Source organism: Mus caroli, unplaced genomic scaffold (genome assembly GCF_978045245.1).
Source record: "Mus caroli unplaced genomic scaffold, Mus_caroli_1 scaffold_8, whole genome shotgun sequence".
In the NCBI taxonomy this organism is placed as follows: domain Eukaryota; kingdom Metazoa; phylum Chordata; class Mammalia; order Rodentia; family Muridae; genus Mus; species Mus caroli.
Genome location: NW_028227263.1, coordinates 2,080,875 through 2,096,842, shown reverse-complemented (window position 1 = coordinate 2,096,842; position 15,968 = coordinate 2,080,875). Strand labels below are relative to the sequence as shown.

The following is a 15,968-nucleotide window of genomic DNA, read 5'->3' as shown; positions in this document are numbered from 1 at the left end:
ACTGCAGGGGCCCCATGAACCCTTCCCAGGATTAAACCAAAGAGTCCACATTCCTCTCTGGCAGGTGCAGGCCCCGCCCGCTGTGGACAGCCAACTGATGTGCACATTTTAATTTCCTAATACCAGGACAGAGCCTTTCTCAGGAGTTGAGGGGCTCACCCTGGGCCCTCAGGCTTGGAGATGGCACTTGTCATTCTGGGTGTGTAGAACACAGCCCCCTCTTCCAGTCACCTCTTTGCTTCTCCTTTCTTGTGTATACAAGTGATGCAAGCACTGAAATATGTTTTTGTGTTCTTTTTCTTTTTCTTTTTCCAAAAGAACATTTGAATCCTGGATGAAGTTGTAGCTGTGACTTGACAAGTGTATAATATAACCCAGTACACTTGAATCTCAGCCCTGACTCTCTAGAATGGGAACAGTAACATACTCCCACCACGACCCAGACCTGTGGGCCTCTTCATGTGCACACATTCCTCAAAGTTTACAGGTCTTTCCCTGGTCTCTCTGAGGATGTCACAGGCATAGAGCCCTTTACTTGAGCCCTTCTTCCAGCTATGACTAAGTAATGTCTGTATAGTTTCCTGCTGGAAGTCTGCTGCTGGCCCCATGGGCCATGAGCTCCTGAGTTTATTTATATTTCCCTGATTGCTAGTCAGGCACAACACCTTTCCATAAGCTCATCAGGCTTTTGAATTCTTGTCTCATTTTGAAGGGGGTGGGTGTAGGGTGTCTTGCTTATTTTTCGGTTAGGTCATTTTTTTTCAGTGCTAGAGAATTAAACCTAAGGTCTTATACCTAGTAGGAAGACACTACCACTGAGCCATCTCTAGCCCTCATTTTGCTCTTTGAGAGTTATCCTGACTCATTGTTGTCCCGGCAAGGTTCTGAACATAATATTTCTCCTTCCTCAGCTTCCTAGGTAGCTACGATTACAGACCTGTGCCGCCAGACTTATCTATTTGTTTTTACTGATTTATCAAACTTTTTATATGTTTTATCATTTTTGAATCCCTTTTTACTATTTAAAATGTATTCAGATATCTAGGTTTTGACTCTGAATGTGGCTAAATTGCTATTTTTCTTTTTGATTATTGCTTCTTAGTTATCCTACCCCAAAGCAATGTAGATATTCTTCTATATCCAGGCCTATGGTCCTTCTAGTTCTACTTGTCATAAGCCCTGAAATGCCAAGAATGCATTTTCAATGTACGCTGTGAGAAAATTAAGGGCCCAGTTCAGTGTTTTCCCCATGTGAATTTCCTTGTCCTTGAATGTGTCATTTAAAAGGCTATCTCATGATAAGTAAGCCTTTAATACATTGCAAGTGTCCATGTGTAGGCCTATTTTCTGACATCCAGTTCTATCCCACTAGCCAGTTAAGTCTCTCCTTGAATCAGTTCCACATTGTATTAATGACTACTATGTTGAAGTACTTGTGTTTGATAAGCCTATTAGCCACCCTGTTCTTAAAGAATATTACTTTTTCCTGGTCTTTTACACTTCCAAATACATTTTTTGAGTGTTTTGTCAATGCAATAAAGGCAGTTTTCTGTTTGTCGGTGTCTCTGATTAAAGTTTTGTGCTTTTCTTAATAGTTTTTAATCTATCTTTATACACTAGAGATTCTTTTCTACTATTCTGCTTCTTTTCCCTTTTAATTTATGTATGTTTTATTTGCATATATTACATATTCTTGTAAAAGAAAAAATAGTCTTGCAATGTACCTTTCATGGCAGTACCTTACATAACCATGTTACTTTGATAAAAACTAAAACAAGTTTAATTTCATACAACACTGTAGAGCTACAGTTTAGTCCTTCTCCCAGTTTGATGCTCCAAGAGCCTGTCCAATATCTACCATCACGCTCATTCAGCAGGACCTTAGTGTCCTGTGACCTATAGCAGCTTCTCAGTACTGTCACTGGAGTTGATGCTTTTGAATACTTATCAAATGTCAGTGCTACTCTCGGTCTGTATAAAATTTTCTCAAAATTAGAATAGGGTTACAGGTGTCGTAAATGTCATTAAGGCAAGGTGCTTTTCTCATTTTCTTCCATCAACATGGTGTCAACTTTACATGATTAAATAGCTCACTGTAATTGACCCACTATTTCACCTTTATCAGATCTAGTTATTAAAAGCAAGTCACCAGGTCTAGCCAACATTCGGAGAATGAGGAATTTCATTCTATCTCTTGCAAAAGAGTATTAGAGACTCTGTGAATGTGTTAAAATCACTAAAGCAATTAAAATTTATTTTGGGACTAAGGATGTAGCTTAGTGGCAGAATGCTTGTCTAGCATGAACAAGGCCCTGGATTCAATCAATGTCACTGGAAAAAAAAAAAAAAAAAACTACGGGGAGGGAGACTTTGAAGTCTGTACTTAAGATTTCACCTACTCATTCTAGCCTTCATCCATGGATCTTTCTTGAAGCAAGCATTTCTATGGTGCACTTCTGGTTAACTCGTTCCTTCTACACTTACAGAGATCACTTTTTTAGAAAGTCCTTCATCTCACTTTCAGTTGTTTAGAAATATGGACAGACTTGGCAACTGTGTTTTTGGTGTATAGCTGAGGATTATTGTTTTGTTGCTAAACTTTTTCTACTCTAGCCACTTGTACAGGAGCCCTTTAGACATGCTTTCCATTTATTTCCTTTTAGGTTCATCTTGTAGTTTCCCTGTGCTAGCCCCAGAAGCGGCCATTCTTCCAAGGAACCATATTCGCTTTTATTGGTGAACTAACAATGTTAGAAAATATGATCTGGCCATGGAGTGTGTTCTTTGCCACAAAAGGGTCACTGTTTACATATCCTTTCTGCAGATAGAAAGAACTAGGAAATATGTATGTCTATAACTAAAGTCTATATACATCCATGTTTCAGGGTTTGTATCTTTATGCAGCTTACCTCGAGTTTATACTGTTTATACTGTTTCTGATTATCCTTACTTTGTCCTCAGCTCCCATTTTCTAGTATAGATACTGGTTTGTATAATCCTTGATATACAGTACCCCTGTATGAAACAAAATTATCTACAAGAATATTGTGTTTATGTCAGTATTTTTTCTCTAGTTTTTCTTTAGTCCAAACATTATATTTTAAAGCAACGTTAGCAAGTTCCTCCTTCCCCAGACCCCAGCTTCTCTTTTCAGTGCTCTATCATGTATTCACAACACACAGTCTACTCACCATAGTCTATTATCTGTCCCAGGATCCTCCAATATTCTAGTTGATTGCTGGACATTATTCCACTGCATAGATGGAACAGATAGATACACCATGATTTCTTTATTCATTTAATTGTTGACATCTTGGTTATAGCTTGTTTGTTGCACCTAGAGGTAAAATTGCTATATATCTTTGTGTGCAGATTTATGTGAACTTAAATATCCCATACACTGAGTCATAAATCATGTGTGTTTATAAGACTATGAAGTTTGTTCTTCAGAGCAGTTGGGCCACTTTTCATTCCTACCTTGGGCACATGAGGGTTGCAGTCATTCTGCCTCCTTGAAGTGCTGGCTGTTACAAGGTTTTAATTTAATGCTTTATCCATCTTCATGATAATTTTCAGGGTTATCTCACTGAAGCTTTAATATTGTATTTCCATAAAGACCATAGACTGTTGCTGAGCACAATTTCCCATGCTTATTTGTAATCCACTTTTTAAGATGGGCTGTTTGCTTCACTGTTGTCAAATTATGATCATTCTTCTTTATATACTCTGGGTACAAAGCCCTTGATTCCACTAAGTGATATGCAGTAAATCTGTGATTTGTCTCATTGTCTTCACAAAGCACAGCATTTTAACAGTCAGTAAGCCTGTTTCTCCTTGCTTCTGTTGCTACTTAGCAAAATGCACTTGTTGCAGGAATAACTCATTTGTTTCTAATTATAATAAAGTTGATTCCCCTCCCCCACTTTGGATTAAGTTTTCGGTGTTGCATCTCAATTCACTTTCAAATCTAAAGTCTTAGAGATTTTAAAGTTTTCTTAATGGTTTTTTTTTAGTTTTATGTTATATTTCAGATTTTTAAAAAGACTATATATAGTGTTCTTGAATTTCATTGTATGACTTCTAAACATCCTTTGCATTACACATAAATGCTAAATGTGTTAAAATTTATACACACATACAGATGTATGCCCACATTTGTATGTTTATATTGGAAATAAATGTAAGACTGCTGTAGTAGATGTGAGAAATCCATTCCATAAAGTAAATGTATCACTGTAAAAAAACAAGACAGTCTTTATGATAAAACAGTGGAGTGTTAAAAAGCCAAACATAGACTAAGAAAGTTAATTATGCTTCATGTAACACAAGGTTATTATCTCTAATGAATTAAAAGTTCCTTTGAAATGCCAAGCAAAGGTTATTAATGGGCAATTCTGCAAGAAGAATCCCAAACAAGCCAGAAGCAGTCAGTGAATATGAAAATGAGAAAACCATCCCCTCTCACAGGCCCAGGACCATTATAAAAGGGGATGGGAAGACTGTAAGAGCCAGAGATAGGCGACAACTGGAAGAAAGTAACTTCTGGGTATGACAGGACAGTTGCATGATTGCCTACACAAGATCAAGCCAGTCAACACTGTATCATTGAGTACAAGAAGTTCACGAACCCCAAGAGGTTCTTGAAAAGCTATGGACAATTAATGGCTCCTGGGAAAGGAGAGTTTTTCCTTAACATTCTAACTCCTGGTGGGTCAATCATACTGCAGTATTACAGCCCCACACCCAGAATTACATGGAGAGCACAAACTGAAGTTGATGAATTATTGAATTTTAAAACAAGAGGATACAAAATTGGGAAGTTAGGAAGTGGTTGAGGATCAAAGTTCATTGATCATAGTCTCAAAGAACTAATAACAATTTTGAAAATGAGAAAACCTCAGTGTTTATCCATGCTTGAAAGGCCAAGCAAAATTGAAGGGGAGGAATAGTTGGCTACAACTTAACAGAAGAACAATCCAAAAGCACTTATTAATATTACCAAAGTCATGCCATCTCACCTGCCCAGTATGTCAACAACTTTTAACAATAAAGATGGATATTACATCACTGTCTGGTTGTCATAAAACTACAAGACTGAACATCCATAAAATATGGGATGAGTAAAGTTAATTGTGGTAGACCTAAGCTATGGGCTCATGTGCTGCTAAAATGATCATTAGATGCATAGCTGCATACCTGAAGAAAAGAATGTCGCAGAGTAAGAAAAACTGACAAGAACAGAAGTCTGTCCAAGTTTATGACCTCACATTTGTGCTACCAGAAAAGCCAGGGTCCCGGCCGGCAGAGGATTCCTGTATTTGAGGACCACTCTGAATTTTTCAATATTCCACTCATCAGAAGTACTTAATACTTCTATATTAGATACTTTAAAGGAGAAGTGAGTTGAGAGCAAACACTCGTAAGCTGGAAATGCTGTGAAGACTAATCTGGATCAGTCCCCTGAGCTATGGAAGTCAGCTCTTGGGACAGTCTGGAGGCCTCCCTCAAAGAGAACCCGGTTAATAAGGCATCGTGACCAGAACAAGGAATTCAGCTTGTGATTCCTGATAGGCAGAGGTACTAGCACCCTTTTTTGCATGGTCCACTGATCTGTCAGTGTATGTGTGTGAATAGCACAGTACTGGAGATCAGTGCTTTCATTTCTTCTTTGCACAAATGTTTTATGTGAAGCTGGTGAGAGGCCTAGAACTTAACATATATAGGGCAGAACCTTACTCAGTTCTGGAACTCAGCCCCAGGGCAGTTACAACACTGGGGAGAATGTACCAGCCTTTATGGTTTACCCTGGGAGGCTGAGACCCCAGGCACCTGGGGACCAATCAATAAGTGAATGGGCATAAGTGAATGGAATAAGTGAATGCCCACTCACTTATTCCACTCAGTGTAAACCAACCTGATGGATAAGGCTAAAACTTCCAAGCTCTGTCCTCACTCTTCACCTGATCTTGAGAGCTTACAGGTTTATCCCATAGCAATAGCAGGTTGAGGTGGACATTTGAGTCTAGTTCTGTCCAGTTCTGGATCCCCTTCATGATCAAGTTTCTATTGAAGCCTAATGAGCTGTCCCCATACCTTCTTCACAGTAAGGAAGAGCCCTACACTGCTGGAAGTAAGCACACCCCATTTCTTGAGAACAAACAGCTTTGCAGAGGACCTGGACCTGGAAGGGGAGACACTGCTGACCCCCATCACCCATGTGTCACAGTGAGTGTCCATTTGCCCTCACAGGCTGGGGCTCAAGGGAACTGCCCTGGCATAGGGCAAAGCTTATCCTCTGGCTGGGATGCAGTCTATTTACCCAGTACCCACAACTCACTGCCTATCCTTATGAACCTGGGGACACTGGCTGCTGGGGCTGGCCTCAGGGCTCAGGCAGGAGAGAAGGGCAGGGGCTTTCCCACTGAATCTGGAAACATGATCCTCTTGTCTTGACTTATGGAAAACCAGATTGATCATTTTCCACTTGTTTGCATGCTTTGAGCGTCTGAGAAACTTGGGTTGGTTTTTGTTGTTGTTGTTGTTGTTGTTTTTCCTCCCCTATGCCCCTCCACCACTCCTTCAAGAGAGTTAACATTATTTTTTAGCATTTCCCTGTGGGATTTTGGCCAAAGCCATAGGGCAGATGCCTGGTGCTGCCTGCCAGTTGCCACTACTGTCCTCAGGGGCTCCTTCAGGTGGAGGAAATGGCTGATTTTCTATGCCTTCCAGTTGGCCTTCCCCCGAGGCACAGCTGGCCTGGGACACATGCCCATCTTCTCCCCTCATTTGGGCCCCCATCAAGGCATCACTAGGACAAACCCCAGTACCCAGCCATGCCATGATTTCTCTGCAACATGTGACTCAAATGTTCCTACCAAAACTCAGTAGAGGCAGCGATGTGGTGGAGGCAGATCACTCAGACCCCTTCTGACCACTGCCCCACTGGGTACTCCTCTAGAAAAGTGTCAGGATGTTAATGCCATACTCTTAGTTCTCCTAAGATTCGCATTCTGAGACTCTTTCACTCTTTCTACTAAAATTCTTGTCCTTAACCTTGTGTAGTCATAACACTTCTGGCCTATGCCTAGATTTCAGGCTTGACTTTACAATGACTGAAGAAACTTGGACTCACAGTGCCGAGGGTTTCTTAAGTAACCAGATAGCCAAGTTGAGGCCACCCTGGGGGAAGGCAGGCTTGTCAGAAGAATGATTATGATCAAACAAGGCATGCCCACTATCTTCCCAGGCCACCCAAACTTAAAGGAGGTTAGCAGTGCCTCATGGTTTGTAAGACTTAGAGAGGGTTCGTGGGTGTAGAGAGAGTGAGAATGTTATTGAGAAGCAGGGGTCACTCTCCCTCCTAAGATAGCCTTACAGGCTGGCTGAATTAGCAAGCGGAAACAAAGGTGTGGGAGCAGGAGTCCAGACAGGCTAGGCAGGTAGAGGCTGGCGTCAGAGGGTAGAAAAATAGCTTACACTATAGTTAAGTCTCTCCATCAAGTCCAAGGCTCAAGAAAACTCAAAGTGTAAACACTGGTGTCTTGTGGCTGGTGTTGGATATGCCAGTGCCTGCTTAGGAGTAAGGATAGTAAGTAGCACCATGGCAACCATAGCAGGCCTCAGGGAATTGCCTAAGCCTAGAAAGACCAGTCAGCCTTCTTATACCCCTGATCACTCACCTCTCATTGGTATTCATTCCATTTTATTCTTCTGGTCATGGAGCAACCTCCAGACACAGAAGCAGCTACAACGAGAGAGTAGTGCTCTCAACAAACCATCTACCCAGATGGACAGACATGTCTCACATCTCCTAACTACTGTGAGCACCAACGAGGTCCCAAGGGAGGGTGATACATGACCATAGTTCAGTCCATAGATGCCCTATAGCCACACTTTTGGGGGGCAAAAGGCCACCTGTGCTGGTATTAGTATACTCAAAGCTCCTGGAGCCAGACATTCACTGTCTATCTGTTCTAGAAGCAGCCCTAAGCCACTAAGACAACACTGCTCTGAGTACTAGGCCAAATCTGATCTCCACTCTGAGGAAACAGAGCCTCAGAGACATGAATGATGCTTTCTTGGTCTCTATAGGTCTACTGAGTCACCATCTTTCCAGGTACCACGGCTCTTCTCAGGCCAGCACTCCTGGAACCTGAGTAGGTGGACAGTCTTTATCCAGTCAAGTCTCTACCCAAGAACACACCAAGACCCTTTCTAGGCCAATTTATTCCAAATGCAGCAGCTGGGAACAAGCCAATCTAGGAAGGTGGGAAAGGAGGAAAGGAGGAGCCCATGGTGGGGCTGAGTTAAAAGACCTAAGGTAGAGACCGAGAGAGATCATAGGCTTAAGCAAAAAATATAATCTGGTCAAAGCAGAGTTGGGGTCAGGGTTGAGGCATCTGAGAATCTAGACACCCACATCTGTAGAAGTCTAGTGCCATCCTTGGTGGAAGTCCTAGCAGAGAGCATGACCATAGGCCTGGTGTGTGTCTGGGTCCTAGAACCCGATGTGCTCCCAGGACTACTGGCCTTATCAAGACCCCTCCACATTCTAGGGGAGCAGATAGGCCATCGTGGGTACTGTGTAAGGGGCCCACGTGCCCACACCAGGGCTACATTCCTTTGCCTCTTGCACAGTCAGCCTGTTGATTGATGTCTGTAATTAAGCTAGGCTCCAGCAGCTCCCTGATGCAGCATGGCTCCTGTGGGCAGCTGGCCCTATGAACCTACACCAAAAAAAGAGGCACACACCCTCGTACGTGTCTACCAGGGACAGAGATGTGTACTAGGGTCTTGCAGGGGGCAGAGTGGGTGGGAAGCAGTTGCAGAAAAACAGATCCATTTTTCTTCAGTATTTTACTGATGTTAAATGTATTACCATGCTGGGCCAGTTCCAGAATTCAAATTAAAAGCATAAATAAAGACACATTTTGTTTCCATCTCAAGCTCTCCCCGCCCAGGGGCCCTTAGGGAGGTGAGGTCACTGTAGCCTTGATTATGGGAAGGTCCCTGGGGCTGGGTGAAGCTCCTCTTTTCAGAGACTGTTGGCCACTGATAGTTTGGGGGACAGAGAGGCCAAGGTGCAGGCCTATTGAAAACCAGAGAGGTAATCAGAGAAGGATGCTGAGAAGACAATATAGCTTCTCTGACCCCAGCTCAACAGGCACGTACCAGCAGCTCCTCAAGTAAGCCCCAGGCCTCATCCAGCTCTGGGCAGCTGGGCCTCAGTGTTGCATACATATTTCAGTCAGATGCTGTCTTCCTGGTTCTAACATCATTGGAAGGGAGCCCTGTACTCCTCAATCTCCCTCAACATGAATCCTCTACCTAAAGCCTTGCTCCAGACTTCTAAGGGCCACGCAGGAAATAGAGACCCACTGCCACGAGAGATGGGGAGTATCTTTACAACGAATAGGGCAAGTCTCCAGGATTCTGCTTACTGGAGTTAACTGGCAAGGGCTCATATGTATCCCACCAGCTGGAATGTCCTTGTTGGTCCTGTAGCCATCAGAATTGCACATCTTTCCAGTGTCTACTCAGTCCTCCCTTTCCCCAGGAATGCCTCTCGCATCCTCTTGAGGCTATCATCAAAGCTCCCTGATTCTAGCCTGGGTCAGGCAAGCAGCAGAGTGTTGTGGTTGCTCATGGCCACTCTTTTTCCAGCACTCCCCAAAATTCCAGGGTGAAAGAACCCTAAGACTGCCAGTCCTACTCTGACACAGAAAGCACATCATCATTAGCCTTGCCTGAAATGAAGCAAGGTCTCCAGGTACGTCCCATAGATGCTGAGACATACATAGGGTCCAGGACATGAGCACGCTAAAGAAGCATGTCTGGGTTTGACCTCAGTGAGCTTCTCCTACAGCCACTTCACCCCACCCTCCAGCTGATAAATCAATCAGAACTTGTCTGAAGCCATTCCCCCAACCGTTGCACAAGGATATCTAAGATGAACATCTCCAAATGCCAACTCTACCATAAGCACAGCAGCCTATAGCTCAGCCTGGTTCTGCCATGTAGTTTCCCTAAAGGTTTCTTCCAAGAGGTTGGTTCCTGAGCCCTCTGACATTTTGTTGTGACATTTTCAACTGGAAGCCTCAACATTTATTTACTAACCAGCCTGTCATCCCACTCTGGGATGACATTCAGGGGCCACCAGTTTACCAAGATGGGTGGAGGAAAGTCTAGAGGACAGAGGGAAAGTAAGAATACAGGCTAGGACATTGCAAGAATCCCACCAGGTGCCCACAAGCACCTCCCGGGCGAGCATGTGCTTGCCGGGCCTCTTTTGACATGACAGCTTCAAAAATCTTTGAGCAAAACCAGCCCCTTGTGCGTTAATTAGAATTTCCATGTCTTCAACTTTCTCCTGGACCCTGCAGAATCTCACGCCAAGACGGTCGAGTTTCTCTTTTCCAGGGAGGCCCGCTGTGGCCTGGCTTTCATCCACATCACTACTAATGTCTCCTGAATTCTGCGTTTGTCAGCGAGGCTGGGGCCAGCCTATGCCTTCTGGAAGGGGAGCATTAGTGGACCAGGGGGCTAGCTCTTCTGATGGGACTGCTTGGCCTGGGATATTCAGGGCCTGGAGACAATCAGGGCCTGCTATGGCACCTCAGTGAGCACCCATTTCTCTTACTTGGCTTCTCAACCTGCAAATGATGATGGAAGAAGATGGAGGGGCCATGTTGGGGGCAGTGTCCAGGAGGATAGGGAAGGGGGCTTGTCAAGAACAGATGAGACCAGTTTGTCTTTCCAGACTAGTGTCCTGTCTTCTGTGAATATCCAGACCACCTCTGTCTGCTCAAGGTGCCAAAGAAGCCCCATGGGAGCCCTCCCGGGAGGGCTGTGCAAGGCTGTATGAGTCACAGGATCCCTGTCAGAGCCCCACAAGGCCCCAGCCAGGCTCAAACCCGTCTCTGAAATGCACGGGGGATTAAATGTTCTCCTAATTAAATTAAAAGCGAGGCGGAGTGGCTCAGTGGGAAAGGGACTGGGAATCGAATGCCCTCAATCTGGCTCCCAGCCTGCACTGGCCCAGCTATAGGCAGCCCCCAGTGCCCCTAACCTTCCCTAGTTTCACTTCTTCCATCTAAGCACATGAAAAGGGATGCAGCAACCTCCTAGAATTGTTCTGAGGGAGACAGAGAGGCCAGGGAGAGTAGTGTGACAGTACATACTACACTGATTCCATAAAAGAAAGGTACTCTGAATAACAGAGAGAGCTCCTCAAACACATCTTCTGTTTGCTTTGCCTAGAGCTGGAGGTGGAAACTGAACAGTAGGGACTGCTGGTGGTCTGGTCAGGGTACTGGAGTAATATATCCTTCTAAACAAGGTGGTAGTCAGGCGGCAAGGCCAGTCCCTCTGGGCTTGTACCGAGTTGTGTCTCTAGTAAAGCTCAGAAAATACTGTCTTATATAGGGCATTGGGTTACAAACTTACTTATAGTAGAAAGGGAACACATCAAAAGAGTAACGTATACAGATTTCCAGTACAAACTTAATGCATTCTCCCTACCTGAGAGCCAAGCATCCAAAGAAAGCAATATCCCCAGGAAGTCCCCTAGATCCCATTTCCTATCATGGACACACCAAGAACAAACCATAAGCTCACTTCCCAGCAGCAACAGCCATCTTTGCCCGTGTTTGAAATCTACATGGCTAGGTCGCATACAGCACACACATGTACCTGGACTTTCATTCACTCTGATGTCTGAGAACCACCCACCCCTCCCGGTGAGGCTGAAGAAAACAGTGGTCTCAGGAGCCTTTTGATTGTTGACACTCTGCTCTGAGTGGCCTGTGATTTGCTCTTTCATTCTACTACCCATGACCACTGGGCAGATCTGAGTAGTGAGTTATTAAGAATAATCTACCTATATGTGTCTGGTAAAAGTTATGGCTATCTCTGCTAATTGTATGCCTAGAAGTGCTGGGTCATTGAGGGATCAGCTGCTTCCCATGGCAGTCACCCCAACTTTTACCCCTGCTTGGCAGCATGTGAATATTCCACTTTTTTCCACATCCTCACACACACTTGGAATTTTTCACTATTTCCTTTTTAGCCATTCTGGCTTCTCATAACATCAAAATGGCATCTGTAATTTGCAATGAGCTAAGCCCCATTCTATATTCTCATTTCTTTATAGATCTCTGTAAGACATCTATATCCTATACTGAGAGCTGTTCTTCTTCAGGCACAAGTTTATCTCTCTCTGTCCTGGGTGTTCTTAAGTGTGAGTCATTTGTCAGATACACAGATACATGTATTGTAAATACTGCCCTGCTTGCGGACTGTCCTGCCCCCTCTTGGTGTCTTTTGATGAACAGACGGTCTTAATTTTAACATGGTCCAGTTAATCAAACATTTCCTCTCTGGATAGTGCTGTTTATGTCCTACTTAAGAAACTTTGACTACTCCAAGGTCATAAAGATATTCTGGTTTGTTCTAAAGCTTTAAAAGCTCACCTTTCACATGTAGATCTGCAGTCCATCTGGAATCCATTTTTGGGTCCTGTGTGAAGTCAAGGTCAAGATAAGCTTTTTCCTCCACTTGGACATCCAGTCTGATACAGCACCATCCTTCTCCCACTGCCCTGCCATATCAGTGTCACTATAAATCAGCTCACTGTTGGCATATGGTTCACCTCTGGACTGTCCTCTGTTCAACTGGTCAGCTTTCAGGTTGTTCTCTTTGGCCAGTGTTACCCTTTCATTATCATTGCTGTTTACCAGAGGGACCTGAGGGCTGGGGTATGCAGGCTCCCACAGTTCTTCCTCATGGCTGGCTTGGCTGGCTCTGTAAGGCCTTTGCTTCAATATATATGCATCAGTTTCTAGGAAAATGTCCTTTGTGATGGCCCTATGAGGGCTCTGCAGAACAATGGCCTGATTGGTTCTCCAGCCATTTCGGTCACCTTCCTTTCCTCTTACTGTAGTTTTCTGCATATGCTTATGGTCTGGTGTGGGCTCGCAATAGCTAAGAACAGTGTCTTCCAGGAAGCCCTGGGAAGTTTGCATTTGCTGTGGGCTCACAGTGGCTACGGACCCTGTCTTTCAGGAAACCCTAGCAGGCTTGGGTCATCCAATCCTGCTCACAGGACCCTAAAGCAGTTTTCTTAATGTCTATGAGCTACAGTTCTCTTTGTGTATTAACACATCTAGAATGTATCTTCCTCTGTTGGTATATACATTTTAGCAAATGTGGACAGGTATCCAGTCATATACCTGACTTGGGGAACTACTTGAGAAAGTACAAAGTATCCCTTTGTGACTGGAGACCCCATAAGGTTTTGCTTATCTGACCTGACAGCTTTAAAAACTGCCAGGTAATGATTTCCATGGGCTACAAATGGGTCAGGCTGCATCCCAAGTGCCGTCCTAAACAGGATAAAATCAGACTTAAGAGGACTGAGCTCTGGGATGATCTGGAATATGTAGCAGCAGGGGAAGGCTACAAGTCCTGACTAAAGCCTGAAGTAGCTGGGGAAGGGGCTTGTGAGCTGTTTGGACTCCTATAAATAGAGGTACAAGCAGAAGACTAGCACCCATAACTCTGATGAGGAAGTCGGACATGGGATCCAAGGACTGTGCCTTTGGCAGTTAAAGGTGCCTCTGTGTGCTTCAATATTTGGTCCCATCATCATTGGGCTGACTTGCTTACTCAAAGCACCTACCTTCAGACAGACTAAGGAGAGGGGTAAGTTTTATATCCTGCCTTCCTTTGGCCCTGCAAGTGATAGGAAGGTTCTCTGTTGAAAAGATACACCCAAATGTAGCCACAGTATTTACAAACTAGCTTTTCAGTGCTAGCCTGTGCTGCACTTCTGGTGCTAGAGTTGGTGATAGTATAGTTAGCTGATATACATAATGTATATCTGTGTAAGCTGGAGAACTTAGTGGGTCAGTGTTCGGCTTCACAAAAGGGGAAGCTAAAGATTCAGAAAGGGCAGAAACTTGCTACTATTCACACAAGAAATACTGGAATGGCCAGGTTCATTCTGGGACACACTGTCACTGGGGGCCTATGTCTCCTTTTGTGAAGGTCAGGTTGAAGTCCTGAGAGTAAGTAGTAAGCTGGCACTCTTAGTAATACGTGAGAGTTTATGACCATTGGTAGAGTTGAACAGTCCATGGTGGGTTTGGGCACTGGTCATCTGATCACCTTCTGCCATCAGAATTCTGTGAATTCAGACTGTTAAGTATACCATGATTGACATTGCCACATAAGGAAGCCAGGAGCCTTCACTGGCTTCCAGGCCATGCTGGCATCTCTAGATCTCAGAGACTCGGAACTAGGGTGTTCTTTCCTCTTAAGCTTCTCATGGCGCTCCGAAGCCTCCGACTCAGTATTTATGCCTATATTTGTATTCCTTTTGGGATAGTTCAGGTGTCCTTGGCAAAAGCAATGACTGGTTAGCAGAGGTCTGACGATAAGCCCATGGCTGGATCCATGGGTGACCTGGGTGACATCTTGGAAACATGGAAGAGAATGGGGGGAAGTAGATAGGGGTCTAGTCTAAGTCTCTACTCAGCCAAGCATCTCTAGCTCCATAATCCTGGCCTCACCATCTGCTTAGATATTCTGCCTAAGTAATCTCATCACACATATAGCTACAGCCCCAGAAGTCCAGAGACAATTGGCAGGTCCCCTGAGAGCTTCTTCTTCTTCTTTGGGGGCATGAGAACAACTTAGAAACAAGAGATCAGAGGGCTCTGAGAGAGATTACTGGGGAAGGGTGTAATTCAAGATGTTTTCAGGGATATTTTTTATTCTACCTGGCTTTTCTCTGAGGACTCTGGCTTGTAAGCCCTCATATAAAATCAAACTCCAAGTATAACTCTGTCCTAACAGTGGCTTGTGGTACTGGAGAACTGAGGCAGCAATGAGGCTGCATTTGCAAGGTAGTTAGGAGGTATTTAGGTTGTGGGGTTGTAGGCAGGTAAGAAGGGTGAAAGATGAGGCTTAGAGAACATAGAGCGCTCTACAAACACATACTCTCAGGCAGGGTTCTTACCTACGTGAATCCACCTATCCTGCTTTAGGGCCTAAACTTGCTGCCCCAACAGAACTAGGTTCATTGAAGTAGGTAGCACTAAGCAGCTGTCCTCTGGGCCCCACCATTAATTTCCTAGGCAGCTGGTCTCTGTACCTGAGGTGAAAATGGTAGGGTGAAGGTCATACTGGGACTTAAAGTGCTCATTTGTTCTGGGCCTGTCCCCTTGCCCTGGCCTTGACTACACTTACACCATATGTGTGAGCCAACACCCTGCCCTCTGCTCCAAGATCTTTTTCTCTTGCCTAAGTCTACCTCCTTTGGAGGTAGCCAGACTTTTATTTCCCTCAGGTTTGGATATGGAGTTTGTTTGTTTGTTTGTTTGTTTGTTTGTTTGTTTTTTAGAGGCAAGGTTTCTCTTTATAGCCTTGGCTGTCCTAGAACACTCACTTTGTAGAGCAGGCTGGCCTCAGAAACCTGCCTGCCTCTGCCTCTTGGCAGTTTAAAAGGCTAGAATTAAAGGCATGTGCCGCCACCACTGAGCTTAAAATTGTTAAATTAAATTGAAACTCTGCTGATCCAAAACACTGAAATAGTCTTTTTCAGAAAACAAAAACCTACCCTATGAACTCTACCAGCTGAGAGTGTGGGCTCCAGATGCAGGTGCCTGGGGTGGCGGGGGTGGTGGGGGGGGGGGGAGGCACAGCATGGGCGACCTTCAGTGGAGCAATGCTTGACAAAAGGCTCCAGGCTTGACTGAACTTAGCATGCTATGTGCACAGGGGGAGGGGTAAAGCAGTCCACCCCAGAGGCTCAGGGCTTCACTGAAGATATTCTTCCCTCTGGGGATGTGGTTTAGCAGTTAGAGAGCTGCTGGCTTATCATTTATGAAGCCCTGGGTTTGACCCCCAGCACTGCATAAACTAGGTCTAGTTGTATATATCTGTAATCCCAGCACTCAGGAGCTGCA

General features: G+C 44.4%; 1 protein-coding gene and 1 long non-coding RNA gene across 6 annotated transcripts in view; one reads left to right on the top strand and one right to left on the bottom strand.

Moving 5' to 3' along the window:
• Kcnq1 (potassium voltage-gated channel subfamily Q member 1) overlaps positions 1 to 15,968 on the top strand; it is a 318,171-nt gene that overhangs the window by 144,619 nt on the left and 157,584 nt on the right. For all 3 annotated transcript variants that reach the window (XM_021166795.2, XM_029479748.2, XM_085841141.1), the window contains exon 11: positions 6,105 to 6,225. In XM_021166795.2, coding sequence (XP_021022454.1) covers positions 6,105 to 6,225 — 121 coding nt within the window. The remainder of the gene's footprint in view (positions 1 to 6,104; positions 6,226 to 15,968) is intronic.
• LOC147002813 (uncharacterized) overlaps positions 1 to 15,968 on the bottom strand; it is an 87,776-nt gene that overhangs the window by 45,986 nt on the left and 25,822 nt on the right. For 2 of the 3 annotated variants that reach the window (XR_015047782.1, XR_015047781.1), the window contains exon 2: positions 3,192 to 4,233. This is a non-coding gene — a long non-coding RNA (uncharacterized LOC147002813). Of the gene's footprint in view, positions 1 to 3,191; positions 4,234 to 12,470; positions 14,475 to 15,968 lie in introns of all 3 variants that reach the window. The other variant, XR_015047783.1, reaches the window with a different exon arrangement.